The 17625-nt window shown below is 36.4% G+C and overlaps 1 protein-coding gene across 2 annotated transcripts in view; it reads left to right on the top strand.

The window, feature by feature from the left end:
- Window positions 1-17625, top strand: part of LOC150086617 (uncharacterized) — a 140726-nt gene that overhangs the window by 82098 nt on the left and 41003 nt on the right. For both annotated transcript variants that reach the window (XM_090372626.1, XM_090372625.1), the window contains exons 2-3: window positions 6112-6172; window positions 12638-12718. In XM_090372626.1, the coding sequence (XP_090228752.1) occupies window positions 6112-6172; window positions 12638-12718 (142 nt within the window). The remainder of the gene's footprint in view (window positions 1-6111; window positions 6173-12637; window positions 12719-17625) is intronic.

Genomic DNA, 17625 nt, shown 5'->3' with positions numbered 1-17625 from the left:
GTTTATACCTACTCTGAGAAGAGAGGTACCAAACTTTTATATAACTGGAGCATATTTACAGGAAATATGTAATAAATGTATTCGCATGAAGTGCTTTAAGAAGTACAGGTAAATTTTATTAAGTGGAAAGACAAATAAAAACTTAAATTGCACACCAAACAATAATAGTCAGAGGGCCGACTATTCGACCTAATGGCTTGGATTTAACTTTGAAGACAAAGACTTTTATTTGTGGCTCTAGCTAAGTTGATAACATCATTTTAAAAGACCCGAGTCGAATCCCGTCGATGATGTGAAGAACTTTTATTGCCCTTTTTCACAACGTGGCCAAGTTAGTTGGTCTCAGGCGAGTGTAGCATAGTTTTTTCTCTCGGAAACTCGGGTTTTTCGTTCAGCAAACAGGCAAATGTACCACAGAACACACGCAATTTACAGATAATAAATACTGCGCAATATGGCCCAAGTTTCGCTTAAAATCCTACAAGAAAGAAACAAGCCAGTTTTTTTTTTTTTATTGGTTCAACATATTTGAATATGTTTATCAAAATCAAATCTTGACGTAAATGTGACTTCAAGATCTTTAGCTTCAAAAACTCTGGGAATCGGATTGCCAATCATGAAGTATTAGTCTTCCAAAAACTTAACTCTCTTTGATACTACAAATGTAAGTGAACAATATTTCTTAGGATTAACATCAAGACCATTTAAGGCAACCCAATCAGCGAAAGAATTTATGGCAGCCTGAAAGTTATTTTTATCGATTTGACTATTGATAGGTGAGTAAAATTTCATATAATCAGCAAACATTAATAATTTTGATGCCACCTCTCTCTCTACAAAGTGCGGCAAGTCATTGATAAAAATCGAGAATAAAAGAGATCCAAGAGCTGAACCTTGAGGTACTCCTTATTTCTATTTAACACAGAATGACTGACAATGCAGTTTAAGTTTTCTGATTTTTAACTTTTTATTTTTGCTCTTGTATTATTCCTGGACTGGTTATGACTGTGATTTCCTTTAGTGATCCCTTTAAACTGTTTCTTCTGTATTACCACTTTCCTGCAAGAATGGCCGCATTTAACTTAGCGACTCTGTATTTTTATGGCATAGATCAATTTAAATTTCTTCATTCCTGGTTACCTGATGGATTTTCCGATTGCAGCGCGAGCTTTTCTGTTCACCTTAATGAAACTAGAAGTAATATTCTTTGACAGGCTATAGCAGATGCAAGTAAACGTCCTTCTATACTCCGGTTGCTCTTTTAGCACTTTGGTGACTAGAAATAATGATAACAAATGAGGGAGAAAAAAAATTAAACTTCGATTTCTGTTTACACTAAAGCACAGTCACGTATTTATGTCGTGCATGAAGGCGACTTTATGAAACGATAATTTCCCCCGAGACACACACACGTACTAAAAACTGACTCGTTCTTCTGTGACGTCAGAGTAATAAAATAAAACTGCTTGCCTTGAACCTAACACTGTCCCCTCCCCCGTGTTGGCCAACCTCTGCAACCCTGTTTTAATCACAGCCCCGCCCTCATTGTACATATGTTTGTATACACGCCCATGTACATTCGAAAATTTAATGGTGTTCCCAAAATATATTTCTAAATCTTTTACGGTTTTTCGATTTCCAGAACAGAATTTTTCAGAGTCAACGTTGAAATTGTCAATATACTTTGTAGGCAGAGAAACTGAAACTAATTCGATGCTAAAAGCGTTCTGGTTGTTAAAATCCCAAAGGAAGTTTTCCAAAAAAGTCACAATGTTCATTGCTGATTCGTAATTAATTGTACATCCGAACTTCCTGCCAGCGGGCCAACTGCTCTTATCAATATATGTGAACTAACAATTTGGTATTAATTTATAAATAAGTATTAGTAATGACAAAGTGGTGCAAGGAAGAAAGCTCATGTGGCATCAGCCAAAAGAAAAAAAATATTTTTTTCAAATTACCGACTTCCACAACACCAGATTGAAATTTGTTCCAACAATCAGTTTCTCTCCGGCTGATAGCAAATGCGGCCATCCTTTCCAAATTTAAATCTATGCCCGGTTATTTGCATCTTTCAAGAAAGAGTAAGGATGCCATCAGCATTTAGTTTACTCAATCCATTTAAAGCCTTAAACATTTCAATCAGGTATCCTCGCACGTGCCCAGTTTTCCAGAAGTTGTAGTTTACATAGCTGGAATCTCCCTTCGTAAGAGTACACTTTTGTGCCTCTAACTAATCTTGTTGCTCTTCTCTGCACCTGTTCCAACAGTTCTAAATCCTTCCTAAAATGAGACTTCCAAAACCAATATGCAGTACTCAAGATGCAGCTTTACCATTGCGTTATACAACGGGATAAATGCCTTGTCCCTGCTGGAAAATTGTGTGTGAGAATCCATTTTTATTGAAACACGAAGCCCTGTCTGCTCTACATTATGACTGCACTAACAAAACGGATGCTAATTTATCGTAGTTAAAAGAAACAAATATTAATAAGTATAAACGAACTGAGCTTAGACTTTATTTTTGGAGAACTTGATTGTAAAATTTTCTGCTCTGTGCGAAACGATTTAATCCTTCTACCAATACACATTGTTTATGACATGTCAAGTTTGCAATAGAGGGTCTTGTGAAGGAATATGGATAGCAAGGTTTTTCATCCAGCAAAACAGGCAAATCGACCAGAGAAAAATGCGAAATTTATGGACATAATACACATGGCAGATAAGATATTTTATATAGTTTTTGAGTGGTCCTAATATGACAGTTTTTTAAACAATGGACCTTAAACAGGGAATGGCCAGCGGTGTTTTCTAGACCAAGATCCAAAGAACCCTCCTCCATATGGGCCACCCGTCGCCAATGATGATGCCTAAAGTTTTCACTATTGGGTAGGTGTTCATAATGTTTTGACTGGACAGTGTATACAAATTGGCCATGCACACGTTTCTAGCTGTTCCTTATATTCCAAAGTCTGTTAGCACAAAAGGGAAAAAAAACTCGGTCTGTGCAATTTGAGTAACACGGATTGAATTTAACAGGACCAGACTAGTCATATGATTATCGTTTCTTAGTTCGTAGGCCATCATATCAGGTTTAATGTAAAAGAAGGATATTATTACACAACGCTGTTAAAGCTGTCAGAGGATATTTAGTATGCACTGTGATTGCTTTAATAAATCATAGGCGTTTCAAGTTATATGTGACCATGATTGGTATCTTTAATTATGCTGGTTTAGTTTCAGGATAATTAAAAATGCTGATGTTGAAACACTTCACATCTTGATTACTTTGGCCTGTACTGCGCCATAAGCTTGATATACCGTCAATATATACACCATAAATTGTAACCTTCATTCTGATTTTGTACTTTTATGGCACTTCATTAATCCCCCCTCCATAATTTTTCTCTACAAGACATTCCACATTGTCCATTGGAAATCCAGTTTCTCCAAACTTGGGCACCAAATTAGTAAATACATTTTGCGACGAGAATATTCCTATCTTTAAATTCTCTCCAGCAATGTATTTAAATCTGGATAGTATTTTGAGACATAAAGTTCTGAGCAATAAATACTCTGTGGCCTGTTGTGTATAAGTTCATTTTGACAACTACAGTACCAACATGCGAAAATATTCATTCTTTTGACGACCTTTCTAATTTTGTACTTTGGACTTTAAAATCTGGACTATGTAGAGCAAAATGATTTCTCAGTCCAACTAAGATTTCTAATGATATATCATCATCATCATTATTCTCAACCATTATTGATCCACTGCAGGATGAAGGCCTCTCCTAAACATGTTTCCAGCAACTATGGTTGGTCTTGTGCTTTCTGTTGCCATTGTACGCCAACAAATTTCACAATTTCATCGATCCACCTCACCTTTGGTCTTTTCCTTGTCGATTTAGAGTCCAGCGGTATCCATTCCAGAATTCGTTCTGTTCATATGTCATCAGTTCTTTTGGTTGTGTTCAAAATTCAGCGTTCCGTGCTTCTTTGTGTGACTCTCAGTCTTTCTAAAGCTTTGGCTTTCAATGCCTTTTTTGACAAAGATATGTTAGGACAAAAAAAAAAAAAAAAGTCACAATAGGGCCACCAGGAACTTACTTTCATCTGCCCAAGTGTATTTGGGCAAATGAATTTGCATTAGGATTAGCAAAGTAAAAATATGCGGGTAAATATGGTATTAATGGTGGAATATGCTGAGAAGTAAATGGAGATATGGATTTTTCATAGTTTTATCTTGAAATGAGTTTAGCTTATGAAAACTTAAGGGTTTTCTATTAACTTTTCGCCTTATCAGTATTATTTTAGCAGTTTCCCCTCAAAAATGATAATTTTATTAGCTTTATCTATTCCTTTGTGAATTAAATACAGTGGATTCCGGTTATTTGGGCCACCGGTTAATCCGGGCAGCCGTTTATTTGGGGCAAATCTTAAAAAACAAAAACCAATCGAGAAAATAGCCAGGGTTTACTTCGCTTAATTGGGACAAAATGCCGTTTAATCGGGGCAGGAGACCTCAGCACTGGAGATTACCCTACGATTGTCTCCGACCGTACCACGTAGTTCGGTCGGATTTCTGGAGGTCACAACCATAAAACAATAAAAACAATTAGCAGTCACCTGTTTATTGGGCTTTTCTGTTAGTGCAATCTATCATAAACGGACAGTAAAGTCTATCTTATTGAATTTGCGATAATACCGGAAGCTGGAATTCTGTGGGTTATTATGGTAAAATGTGTTTACACCTCCATGGAATCTTCAATCATATAAAAAAAATAATTTTCAGAATCTTCTCTTCATTCCTATTTTTAAAGCTTCCTAATTTGTTACTCCGTTCTCACTTGCGCGTGTTGTGTTACTTGCAATTTGTGTGTGCCCTCTTCTTTGTTATTGATTGCTTATCTTTTTACTGTTTTAAATGTCAGCCCCCACCAACAAATGTCAGTGAACAGAAATGTCAACTAGTTTAGTTAGTATGTACATATTACAGTACGTATTAATTATTCCGATTATCACGTATATTCTTCCGATTTTCACGTATCATTTAATTTTTTAATTGGTAAGGTAATAAAGGGTAAATTTGTGCTTAATATATCTTTACTTTTATAGCCTGTGGATAATATTCCTCCTATTTTCGCTAATTAGAATCGCTGTTTAATAGAATTAAAATTCAATTCACAAACGTGATCATAATGACCGGCGCTTACTGCACATCGTATAGTGACCGGTACTTTACTATTTTGAGTTCGTCGTAACGTGATTTGATTGTACAGTGAACTAATTGTAAAGGGGGGGGGGGGGTAAATTGTATTTTTAACTATTTACGTGAAACTTCGGATAATTGGGGCAGCCGCTTAATCGGGCCAAAATGCACTAGTCCCGATGTGTCCCAAATAACCGGAATCGACTGTACTTTCAAAGGTATCATTTGATCGAACTCTCTGAATTCTTTGCTATTTCATGTACTTGTATTCCAGTTAAGGTTGATTGACTGCTAATCAGTAAATCGCAATTGGTAAAATCATGGCTTGCAGGTAATATTTAAAATTAAGGTTAACAAATTAATAAATATGAATTGTATGGTATAATAACATTGTATAGTCATGCTGGACTCAGTATATCAGGTAGCCAGAATTTAAACTGAACTTGTGGGTAGCACAGTTGGTAGGATCGTCGTCCTCCTCCCTTTCCGGGTGGAAGAAATCTGAGTTCGAGTCCCGTCGATGACGTGAGGATTTTTATGGGCCTTTTTCGCAATGTGACTGAGTTATTCTGTCTCAGGCGAGGGTAGCATGTTTTTTTTCTCCCTGAAACTCAGGTTTTCCATCCAGCAAACAGAAAATCTACCTCAGAACAGACAATATACACGGAGAAATTGTGATCGTGACCGTGGTCAACAGAAAATTTGGGTTATCGTGTAGTAGTTATGGCATGATAAATTCAGATGGGGACGAAACCAGTCCTGTTGGTAATCAAGTTCCCGTTTGGTCTTTGTGTCAATATTAACAGCTATTTAAATAGGCCTGAATTACTGTAATGCTTTTCAACAAGTAGGTATAATTAATAATTAGAGTAATGATTATTATTATTTTTTTTTTACAGAGAAGGCTGGAGATATTTATTGAAACAACTGAAAGCAGGAACTTCAGCATTCGAGTAGAAGGTAATTATTTTTTATGTTTCATATCCTATTTCTTGATAAATATTTTAGAATTTTCATTTCGACATTCATTCTTTCTCCATTGTTGGTATGGAACTCAAAACGCCGACTGAATCAAGTACAAAATAACTAAAAGGTGCTGATGCATTATTGATAAATATCAACTTCGTAGAATAGAAGCCCTTTAATTCCTTTAAACAGAAAGTATTCAAATATTCAAAAACAAAACAAAAAAAGCAGAAAATAAATGTCGAAATCATGCAAGATAGGCGACTTAATGATGGTTACTAGGCATATTCATGTTCTCATCTATGCATAAACCATGTATTTCTCATTAAATAATGATTACAGATTTGCTAGCAAGAAAATAACCTTACATTTCTTGAGTAGTTACTTAAACACCAAAAGGTAAATTTATTTTGACCTTCACCCATGCAGCTAGTGGAGTTTTTCACTAGAAACTTATCATGGCCAGTACCGAAATATAAATTTATTATGATCATTTACCTATGCTGCTGTTTTTCTCCAGAAAACTATAATCATTACCAATTTATTTTGGTGCATGCAGTCATTGTTACTTCATTATGGACTCTGCCTACACATCGTGTTCCCATTGGTGAACTTTTTGCCAATGGAGCATGCGAAATATTTTAATATTTAATGTGGTTTTAGTTCTATCTTAAGGCAGTTTTGTACGTTGTCTAATAAGCAGTTGACAATCCAGACTTAAATTTGTTTATACTGATGATTCTCAGTTGAGTTAGTTAACCCTCCAGTCTCATAAACTTGTATATATTTTATGTTATGTGCAAAGCTCATGACATAAATAAAATGCTGGGATCGATCAAGTTTAATTAAAAATTCAGTAGGAAAAAATAAAACCCGACTTTTACATAAAGTCCTGATGTAATATAACATTATGAAATCCAAATATGACGTCAGAATACAATTTTAGACTTCGGAATCTAAAAATCAGACATACTGTAAAAGTGTACGCAATAGTTATGATCATGTTTGTCTTTCTTTCCACACTATATGCATACTTGCCTGTATGTAATTATACCTCATAATTGTAGATGAAACACTGATCCAACTGATGGACCATGATGTCATCTGCAGAAGAGCTGCGGAAGATTGTAAGTTTATCACATGATGTGGAAGAAAAGGGTGTTTAGCGATCTCAAAGAAAGGAGGTGAAAGCAGAGAGAAAAAGGAGAGCCACGTAATTAAAGAGCTTCAGCTGTTGTTTAAGAAACTGTAAGAGGTTTTGGACGTGTGTAAGCCTCTGGCTGAATTCAAAGAATTCAGCCAGAGGCTTACATATGCTGAAGTGAATTCTTTGGTGGAGCGTGTTCTAAAATTGAAAAGTGGATTGCATGCTCTTACAGCCCCTTACAAGGAAAGCTACGAAAGGTGGATCAAGCGTCCATAACGATGTTTCTTTTTCTGTTTTTAAAGAACACCACAATTGCATCTTCAGGATCTGCGGCCTCTTATGAGTCACCTTCCCGGAAAGGTGTTTGGGAGAATCCCACACCTAGCTAAATATCCTCCAATTTACAATCACCTCATTACCTTTTCAGTGGCATTATGGGCGAGTTAAAAATTATATAAAATATTCATAGTGTTTATATTTATTTTTTTTATAATTAGTATGGTTATTACTTTTATTACATGTTAATTCGTGTCCAACGTTCACCTTGATTTCTGTAAGAAAAGTACGCCTAACCTGTTTTTTTGTCCCTGTAATACTTTGGGTCTTATGTCTTATTACCTCATACGTCTTATTATTCCAGCAATTTCCAGGAACGGATATCCAGTATTGACCACTATCGTGGTGATGATAGTCTCATTTGGATCAACGCAAATTCGGAACCGTCCAATCATTTCATTTCAACGATCTTTCTCAGATAGAACGCTCATACATGGAACCACCAAACGGGAGGTTTAAACTCGAAATAATTTTCCTCCCGGTTGTTTCCAAATTGTTTTCTGCTAGTAGTAATAATCATTAAGCTTAATTGCTGCTTGTAATCAAACTATGACATTAATTCTAATTAAATTAAATTGGCTAATGACTTATGTAGTTTCCTTCTGTTTTGCTTATGGTCTGGACTTGGGAGCAGTTTCCTTATAGGGGAAAGCGAAATAATCATTTGCGCCTTCTCATTATCGCTTTAAATTGGGAGTGTACTATAATAGCATAATCAGATTGTCATAAAACTGCACTGGTTAAGGTTAAAAGCATCCGACCATAAATTTAAATGGAATTAAATTCACTGCATTTTACATTGATTTCTTTTTAGAACTAAAAAGAAAAAAAAAAAATTCCATTTTGGAGAATTTTGTCTTTTAATCACGTGATAACCGTTAAAATTAATGAATATTTGCACTCATCTTTAGATTAGTTTTTCTACTACTTCAACTTAGTGTAAACCAATGTTTCTGTAGTGCCTTGCCAGAATACCAGAAAACGGAAGTTAAATGAATAAATGAAGAAGAAGAAGAGGTTCTGGTTCTGTGATTTTGGACAGTAAAAGGATGTTGATTGGTTGTGGCACGTGTTCGGACTGCTTTGGAAGAGAGAGAAGAGAACAGCGGCCATGGAAGTATCTATAGAAAAGGCAGCAGAAACAGAACGTCTATGAGATAGAGAGTGGAGAGACTGTTAGAGATGAGTCATTAATTAACCTAACTGCCCTCTTTTGAATGGAATCTAGAAGCCTGAGAGAGGTTTTGGGGGCACCGCCCCAGCTGTGGGAACAATATTATGGTAGGGCGGATTTACGATTTGTACAGCATGAACAGCTGTTTGGAAGAAGAGTAACGCCGTGAGCGAAAGAAAAAAACCTATCTTTATTAGATGCAGAAGAATTGTCCAATTGCAATGTGCTTATGCCAAGAGAGAGAGAGAGAGAGAGATTAGAAGTCAGGGTAATCCCTAATTTAGCTATATATGATCTTACCTAGAAATCGAAGTGTCATCGAAGATAAGCATAGGAGCAGAAGAATCATTTTTGCGAGATATAAGACAGGACTGAGTTTTAGAAGGATTTAAATGAACTAAGTTATCTTTGCCCCACTGGAGAATTACCTGTAGATCAGCATTTAAGAAATATTTCTTACTCCATTGGGTAAGAATGATGGTGGTGAAATTCAACTCCATTTAAACAATGTTTCAGAAAATTATACAAATGCTCATTAGAGTTGCATTACAGTTACTCATTTCAGTGTCGAAGTTCTCTTTGTGAATTTCAAACCTGTGATCAATACATTGGGTCTTAATCCCTGTGTAAATAGGTTTCCGATTGTTTCATTGGACTTTTAAGAGGGTTGCTCCGTCTGTGATTTCGCCAGTTGACCCTTTATGATGAGTTGGCCTGTCGAATACAAACAATGGAACTTTTATAGAAATGGGAAAGTCGCTTTTCTCACTCATTGTGAAACGGAATATTGGTTATGCGCTGTTCTGCTGTATTTACAACCATGTAATCAGTTATCATATATGATAACATGATCAAGAAATTTTCATAAATGTAAATCAGGACACAGATGCAATTCGCCATGTCAGGAAATCAGTAATGGTCTTGAAGGAAGGAAGCTGGATTTCTTAAATTTATGGCGTTGAAATATTTATTATTCCAGTAACGTAATTTTACCCACCTGAGTCAGATTATCCATCGTGACATGCTACCAGTTTGGAAATAAATGATCCCTTTTCTGTCAGGGAGAACATTATCTGCGTTTTTAATGGACTGTTCCATAGTCCATTAAATTCAGGTCCGTAATGAATGGTTAGCATAGACGCTGGCTTTGGCCTTTGGTGTTGCTCCACAGTTTTAGTGATAAGCCACGATGCAGTCCGATTCTTCCGAAGCATTTTCCATTTCGCAAATAGAAATTTCTCAGAGAAGTGTGCTAGTGGTCCATCACTCGTCTTGGGAATTCTTTTACTGCTGGATATATTTTTTTTTCAAATAAGATCACAATCATAGTCTTATTTCAAAATCAGATAAAAGTGCGGAATCTTTAAAAATGTATTTCCAGGACGTTTGGCTAATACAATATTCACTCGTTTTATTAAATTTAAAATTTTAATGAGTTCACTCATGGATTTTACTCTCACCTTAACACATTTAAGCATTGTCTTCATGAAACGGATCGTCTGTTTCTGGATGTTAAATGTGAGGATGAGCTCCGTGAACTAAAAAAGTATGGAATTCTGATATATCGGTATACATATTGCCAAACGGACACCCCTGAAGTTTAGGAAAAATTAACCATGCTCTCCATCCACCTGTCAGTCAGGAAACAACTGCATTAATACTAGAAGTGGGATCAACGAAATGCAATAGATGGGTAGAGAAAGTTATTGAACTTAGCGAATTTCAACGGGGAAGTCATCATAGGATGCAATATGAACAATCAGTCTGTTCGTGCCATACAGAAAAATTGCAACACTAATCAACATCGGCTGATTAAGCACCCCAAATAAAAGTGACTTGGTGCTACTGCAATGGGGAAATTTTCGGGTAGACCGCAGAAATTGTCAGAAAGAGACGTAGTGCTCTCAGAAGAGACGCGCGTAAATCCGATCAATCCTCATCAAGGAACTGATATTAGTACAAGGATGATACATAGGGGGACTTCATCGGATTTTATGGAAGAGCAATGTTAAAGCACACTCACCAAACATCTTGCATTCAAAGCATAGCGTCGGCTTTCTTTGTGCACAGCCCTTATAATTGGAAGGGTGTGTGGTGGAAAGGGACGAATCACGGCACATGGCTTTCCGATATGATGGGCGTGTGTGGTTCTCGGGGATATAACAATGTTACTTACGTGAATGTGTGTATCTCGTCCCAACTGTGAAGGATGGCGGAGCTGTCACTATCTAAGATGATTTCTCGTAGTTTGGACTTGAACCATTGGCGTCCTCCAGAAACAATGAATATCGTGTGGTACATTGACCGTGACAGTCGTATGGGGGAGGGCTCGTTTTTGTTTCACTATGACCCTGTGTACATGGCGTATTACGAAAACCAATGGTGATTTGGTTTGAAGACATGGAGGTACAAAAGTTTCATTCACTTTCTCAGAGGGGCCGATCATAACCCCTTGAACACGAACCTAACATGGGTTAAACTGGAAAGTCGACTTCCAGGCCAACATGCCCGTAGTAAGCAGCTGAATTGACTGACGTGCTGAGGGAGAACTTGATTAAAATACCTCCTCCTTGCTATCAGAAATAGTTGGGATGATCATACATTCTCTAATTGAGGCTAAAGGTGGACCAACAAGTTATAAAATAGTGTTAATAAAATATCCTTCAAGCATTCAGGTGTCCAGTTACTTATGCCAATATAGTGTACAATATATTAAATGCTTGGTAAGAGATAAAAATGTATTCAGAGTTGTACCTGAAAATAGTTGTGGATTTAAACTTTCTCTACATTTAAATAATTTATAAATTGCCCTGCTTTCACTTTTTAATTTCATTGAAAGTTTAGCATTTCTTTCCTTTAAATTAAATTAAGCGAAAAACTGAGGCAGATTGACAAGAAACTAATAAAAAATTTATATATTTTTTAACTTTCTTGATAGATTATCTTGTCTTTTGAGTAATAAATGGCTTTCTCCATTCGTTCAATATATCGTTGTAGGTTATCAGTTTTCTTACTTAGGTCATAAAATTAATTTGAATAAAATTTCCTTAGTTCTGATATGCTTCTTACCGAAAAACTATTCTTTATTAGTTTTAATTAATGGAACCAGTCTCAAAAAAAAAAGAGGATATGTCCACCACTTAAGCAGCTAATAACTGTCTGCTCATAGAAAATTCATACGAGCCGTTGTTTGTTCGAGGGTGTGATTTTGCCCCTCTAATGCTTGAAAAATTAATTATTTGTCCAATGTGGTACTTAATTAAGAAGCTGTTTCTGCAGAGCTCTTTTACTTTACCTTTTACGATTAAAGAATGCAAAAGATGATTAAGGCACTGTTATTTCTTTTGAAAAACACTACTTCTTATTAGGAAATAATTTTAAAAAATTGCCTCTTCCTTTTCTTTTTCAATATTGAAAATAAAATTTACATTTTAGAGGCCCTCGTGGGTAGCACAGTTGGTAGGATCGCCTTCCTCCCCACACCGGGTGGAAAAGACCTGAGTATGGGCCTTTTTCACAACGTGGCCGAGTTAGTCGGTCTCAGGCGAGAGTAGATGGTTTTTTTCTATAGGAAACTCGGGGTTTTCATCCAGAAAACAGAAAATTGACCAAAGAACACACGCAATTTGCAGACAATATACGCGGAGAAATATGACCTTAGTCGCTGATGTTCCTAAATCTCAACAACAACAACATATAGTGGTATATGTTTCTTGTTTACAAGAAACAAAATTCGTTTTGTTTTTTGTAAATGATATATTATTAGCATATGTATTTTTATTTCTTTTTTCTTTGGTTTCAGATCGTCCACGAGAGAGAGAAGAACCAAGAGCTGATAGGAAACTTATGATACTTTCTGCTTCTGAGTGTTGCCTTTTAGAATGTAAGTGTAACATCGAACCAAAATATTGATGTAACAAAATTTGATAAAAAGAAACTTTACCACCTGTTATATATAATATAACAGGTGGTAAAGAATTTCTATATTGAAATCCGAATCTTGGACAATTTTATTTAATTACTGGACTTCTTAGGTCTACCTGTATCTGGTCTAACTTGTTCTTTCATACCCATAAATTAGTTTTTTCCACGGGGTAGTATCTTTTCCACATAATCTCCTTCGCAAGTTTAATATTGAGATAAAAACTTGTAGCAGTCAGAGAGAAAATGTTTGCTGTATGAAGTAGCTGTGTTATACCAATATATATAAGGGACACAATTTATTAGAAACCATCTTAGTATTCTCTAATACTTCTGCCTTCAGAAAACAGAAGCGATTGAAATCATACGGACTACACGAGATAACTCAGATATTTCTTTGGTGTATCGGAACATCACCTCGTTCCACAAATGCTCCAATGGATTAAGGGCCCACAACTATATATTGGGCCAAAGATATATTTGGATACAAGTATCCCCAACATAATATTGCCCACACTATAGCTCTATCCCTGTTAACATAAGGTGCCCTCTCTAAGCATTGTGATTCAGAGCATAGACGAAGTATGGTGGTTGGATCATAGTTATCCATTTGCAAGATGCAGTTGAAATGGGAATTCGTCAAAAACCCAAACTTCTTTTCTCTTACTGCACAGACCGTATTGGGACAATAAGAAAATAAACCAACGGATGCTGATCACATCTTTGACTTTTAGTATCCTACATAGTCTTCGTGAACTGTTTCTACCAGTTGTACGTCTCAGTCAGAATTTTTTTCCATTGCTCTAGTAGAACAGTTTTTAATTGGGGAAATTAGGTTGTCCTCTATGGGTAGGTCTTCATATACCTTTTCGATTTGTTGCACTGTGATTATATTGGGTTTAGATCCGAGCAATTCTTTGGTGTTACATTATTCTCCTTATATTATTTACGAGGGGCATTTTAAAAGTTTGAGGTCTTAGTATGAAAGATTTATTTTAGGCGTGTGGTAACATATTACTTTTCAGCATAGTGCCATTTACAGTCCATTCACTTTTGCCACTTGCTGCAATGCATTGATTCCAGCAGCGTAGAAAGTTGTCGTTAGGAATGCAGTGCATCACTGACGTCACTGTCGGTGGGATAATGGATGCCATCCAGATATCTTTTGTCTTTGATGTTTCACGAAACTCTTCACAAGGTCTGCATAATATGCCTCTCTGTGACAGTTTAGCCTTTCTGAACGTCTTTCACTAGCAACACTCCATCGGTACGGTATTCCAAAAATCGATGACAACATCTTGCCAGCAGAAGAAATCGACTTGGTTTTCTTTGTAGGGGAGAAGAGCTGCGTTTCTACAGTTTGGACTGTTCTTTTGCCTCTGGATGAAAGTGATGGATCCATGTCTCATCCATGGTCATGCATCTTGCAACGAAATTTCTTGGATCTGCTTGAAAACAATACGAAGGTTCAACAACTTCTAGAATGATAGACGTTGCAGGCCTTCCATACTTGCGTCATCTTCCAGTCTCCCCCTGTCTCGTTTAAATTCTGCTGCCCACTAGTTAACCATGGAATAGGAAGGCGCATCCTTTCCCAATGTTGTAACCGTATTTCCATGAATTGCATTTGGCGTAGTCCCTTTTCCCTCAAATGTTAGATGACTGCACTGTGACTGAATTTCTCCATCTTTCCTCATCACATAACTTTATTGACTTCAGGACCTCTAATTAAAAAAAAAAAAAAACGTTATTGAAAATGAGTGAAAGTTGGTGAGTTACTAATTGAAGTCTTATACATTAAATATAGAAATTTTAACACTGTTCCACTACCCTTTCATAATCAGGCCATGAACTTTTACAAACCTCCCTCGTATTACTTTTTTCAACAGGAACATTTGTCTTGTTGAAAAACGTAAGCTTGTGAGCCATAAAACTGCATTAGTGCTGGAAGGAACAAAAAATGACAATCTTGGAAAAAAAAAAAAAAAAAATCTAAAATCTTGTTCCATGACTTGCAATAAGCTTAATTTCTGTTGTCGTTTTTTGAGGGTCATCCCATCCGCCCTCACTAATGTAATATCAAGAAATGGAGAGTCCTCTGATCTGTTATTCCATGGCATGTTAGAAACGAGACGTGCGATTTTCAAAATGGACCTTATGGCTTGGCTGATCTTAAAACAGGATTTTCCATTTTTTATACGATGCTGCCAATCGAAGCAGTATTTTCTTCCATGAGTGTCCTCCTTCGTTCTTGTTAAGTCATTCGAACGATGCCTAGCCATCAAATCGTTGGCACAAAAGATAAATTGGATGTACGAGGAAGATACGTTGTTTATTGCCGATGAAAAAAAAAAGAGAGCAACAACCACTGTGTTTATTTAATGGTAGATAGTCTGAACAGTTGTAAGGTTTTGGAAAATGAAATTGTGTGAAAGTTGATATTCGCTAAATATCGGTATAGTGAATATCGGTATCATTGTTGGGTCCACTTCTATTTCTTATCTTCCATCTAGGAAAGAGACACCCAGAAGTTACAAGTTATGGGGACTGGAGTTAAAAGTGGTCCAGGACGAAAAAGACAGCCGGTTGTAAAACAACGGTTCTAAATGTTCGTATTTTGCTATTTATGACTCATCTGGATTTCTGGCTTTGTGTTGACCTGCATAGACAGTGCGGCCGTTAACGATATTTCTGGCAACGAGATATATCCCATGTTTTACCACCGAATTTTCTACCCGAATCTGTGTTCTTACTTCAAGCTTCAATTTCTGGAAACTCGGCGAACTGTACAGGATTTGAAACAGTTGTATCATATCTTCTCTGGTTCTACCTACCTGCCAGATCTTCAATGTCACACTGATCTTTGCATTCAAGCGGTGGCTACTAGACAAAAGACTACATTCCACATTAGAAACTCTACGTTAGAGACAGCCAAGAACTCCTTCTTTAAAAGAACCATGGCACTCATGAACAAGTAGTCTGGATATGGCTGTGGACAGGAAAGAGTTTCACAGAACTATCTGGAGTAGGTTGGCGGATGAGTTCAAGAAGAAAGATGTCCTCGTCAACTCTTGTGTTTGCGATGATGTCTCCTGCTATTGCCTGCTCTCTGCGATTCTCTTCAGGATACTGAACTAAGGATGCCATGAATACCGTATTTTTATTTCCTTGAATTGGACTTATCCCGTTTGAAATGAACTTTCATTGTACTCAATATGTTATTCTTCTATTTTTTTATATGTTAATGTACAATCTTTGTATCTTCCTGTGTATTTTCTGCTCTGTTATGCACTTTAACCGGGTGCATGCCTGTTGTGTGTATTTTATGTTAATAATAAATAAATATCATTTTGGATTATACTGGTATAATCATCGCTCTTTCCGGGAGTGGTAAGGGAGGGTTGAAGGAGACCAGTATCCTTCTTTTGGAATAGCGTTTTGGTGTAAACAGTTTGCTGTACTCCAGGCCACTCAAGGCACAACTTGCTAGTTGTGCCTTGAGTGGTCTGGATATATAAATTTCTGATTTATATCCTTTTTCCAGGATATAAATCAGAAATTTATATCCTGGAAAAAAAATATGGCCGAACAATAAAAATTCACAGATACAACTGGTCAAGCGAGGTTTATTTCGATTTAATAACTGGAACCATTGCCACAGTGTCAAAAGTAAACTCAGCAATGGAGGACTAAGGTTTAATATTGAGAACTACCTTAAGTTGTTTAAGTCATAATTGAGAAATCACTCGTTTTACATCCTGTGTACATAGGTGGCCTGCATAACGCAGTCATTAAAATTTAACATTTGCCCGTGAGAAACGAGTTTAACTGCCATCATAATTAAATTTTTTTCCACGTTTTAATATATTGGAGCCCTCTTCTGTTGCCAGGGGCAGCTAAATTTAATCATTAAATTATGTTACACTTGCCAAAATTTCTTTTCAGTACATGTTCACTTTGATTTCTATTCGGATGTCGTGCCTTAATCATGCCTTCTAGCTACTTTCTGCGTTTCAAATTTCACATATCAAATTACTCCATAAATGATTACTAGACTTAAAAAGCCTTCCAAATTTAATTTTCAATAAAATTTCCTTTTCGACGTTTGTAAGCTGTTGGAGAGTAGTAAAGAATAACACTACACTAATAACAAGTGTAGAAATCTGCCAAAATACAATAAATACCATCATTTGTAAAATTAATCTAATATAAATTCTGAGATTAAGCAAAATCTTTCCATCAGAAAAATGTTCTTCTTCACTCTTTAAACCAGGATAGCCAAACTTTTCCTGCAGCGTGTCACATATTATGTTGAAAATTTACTTCTGGATCTGCCCTTAAGTGGTTCAAACTAGCGGGTCTGCTAAATACGGTGCTTTTCTTGCATTCTGCCTTGTGAATTCCTCTGAGCTGTGGTCGTTATGAAGTACTCACTGAAACAAGTTTGGACCTGTTCCAGAGAGTGATGTGCAAACGGCAGGGCTGGATGTGAAATACCAGGGGTCTCTTTTAAGGTTAAGTTTGTCTTAATATTATCACTACGACAAATTTAAACTCTGTGTTTATTATTTAATTCCTTTTAAAATTAAAATCCAGAATCTTTTGGTTGGTCATTCCAAGAATTAAACTGGATGTTACAGTTTAAATTTTAAAATGATAATAATTTATTTTTTCACTAACAGAGAGGAAGATAAAACGTTTGGGGCTGGACATAACGTGCTCGTTTGGAATGTGTGTTTTGTTCTTTATCTAGTCAGACCAATAGGAACCCTCACTGAAAACACCTCCCCATTGCTGCTGCTGCTGCTGCTGATGCTAGCGATTTCAATCAGCTACTACTGCAAAGCATTCGGAACAATTCTGAAGTGC

Source organism: Mastigoproctus giganteus, chromosome 4 (genome assembly GCF_048544385.1).
Source record: "Mastigoproctus giganteus isolate SK-2022 chromosome 4, ASM4854438v1, whole genome shotgun sequence".
NCBI lineage: Eukaryota > Metazoa > Arthropoda > Arachnida > Uropygi > Thelyphonidae > Mastigoproctus > Mastigoproctus giganteus.
The sequence above is the reverse complement of the archived record's forward strand: the minus strand, read 5'-3'. Positions and strand labels throughout refer to the sequence as shown.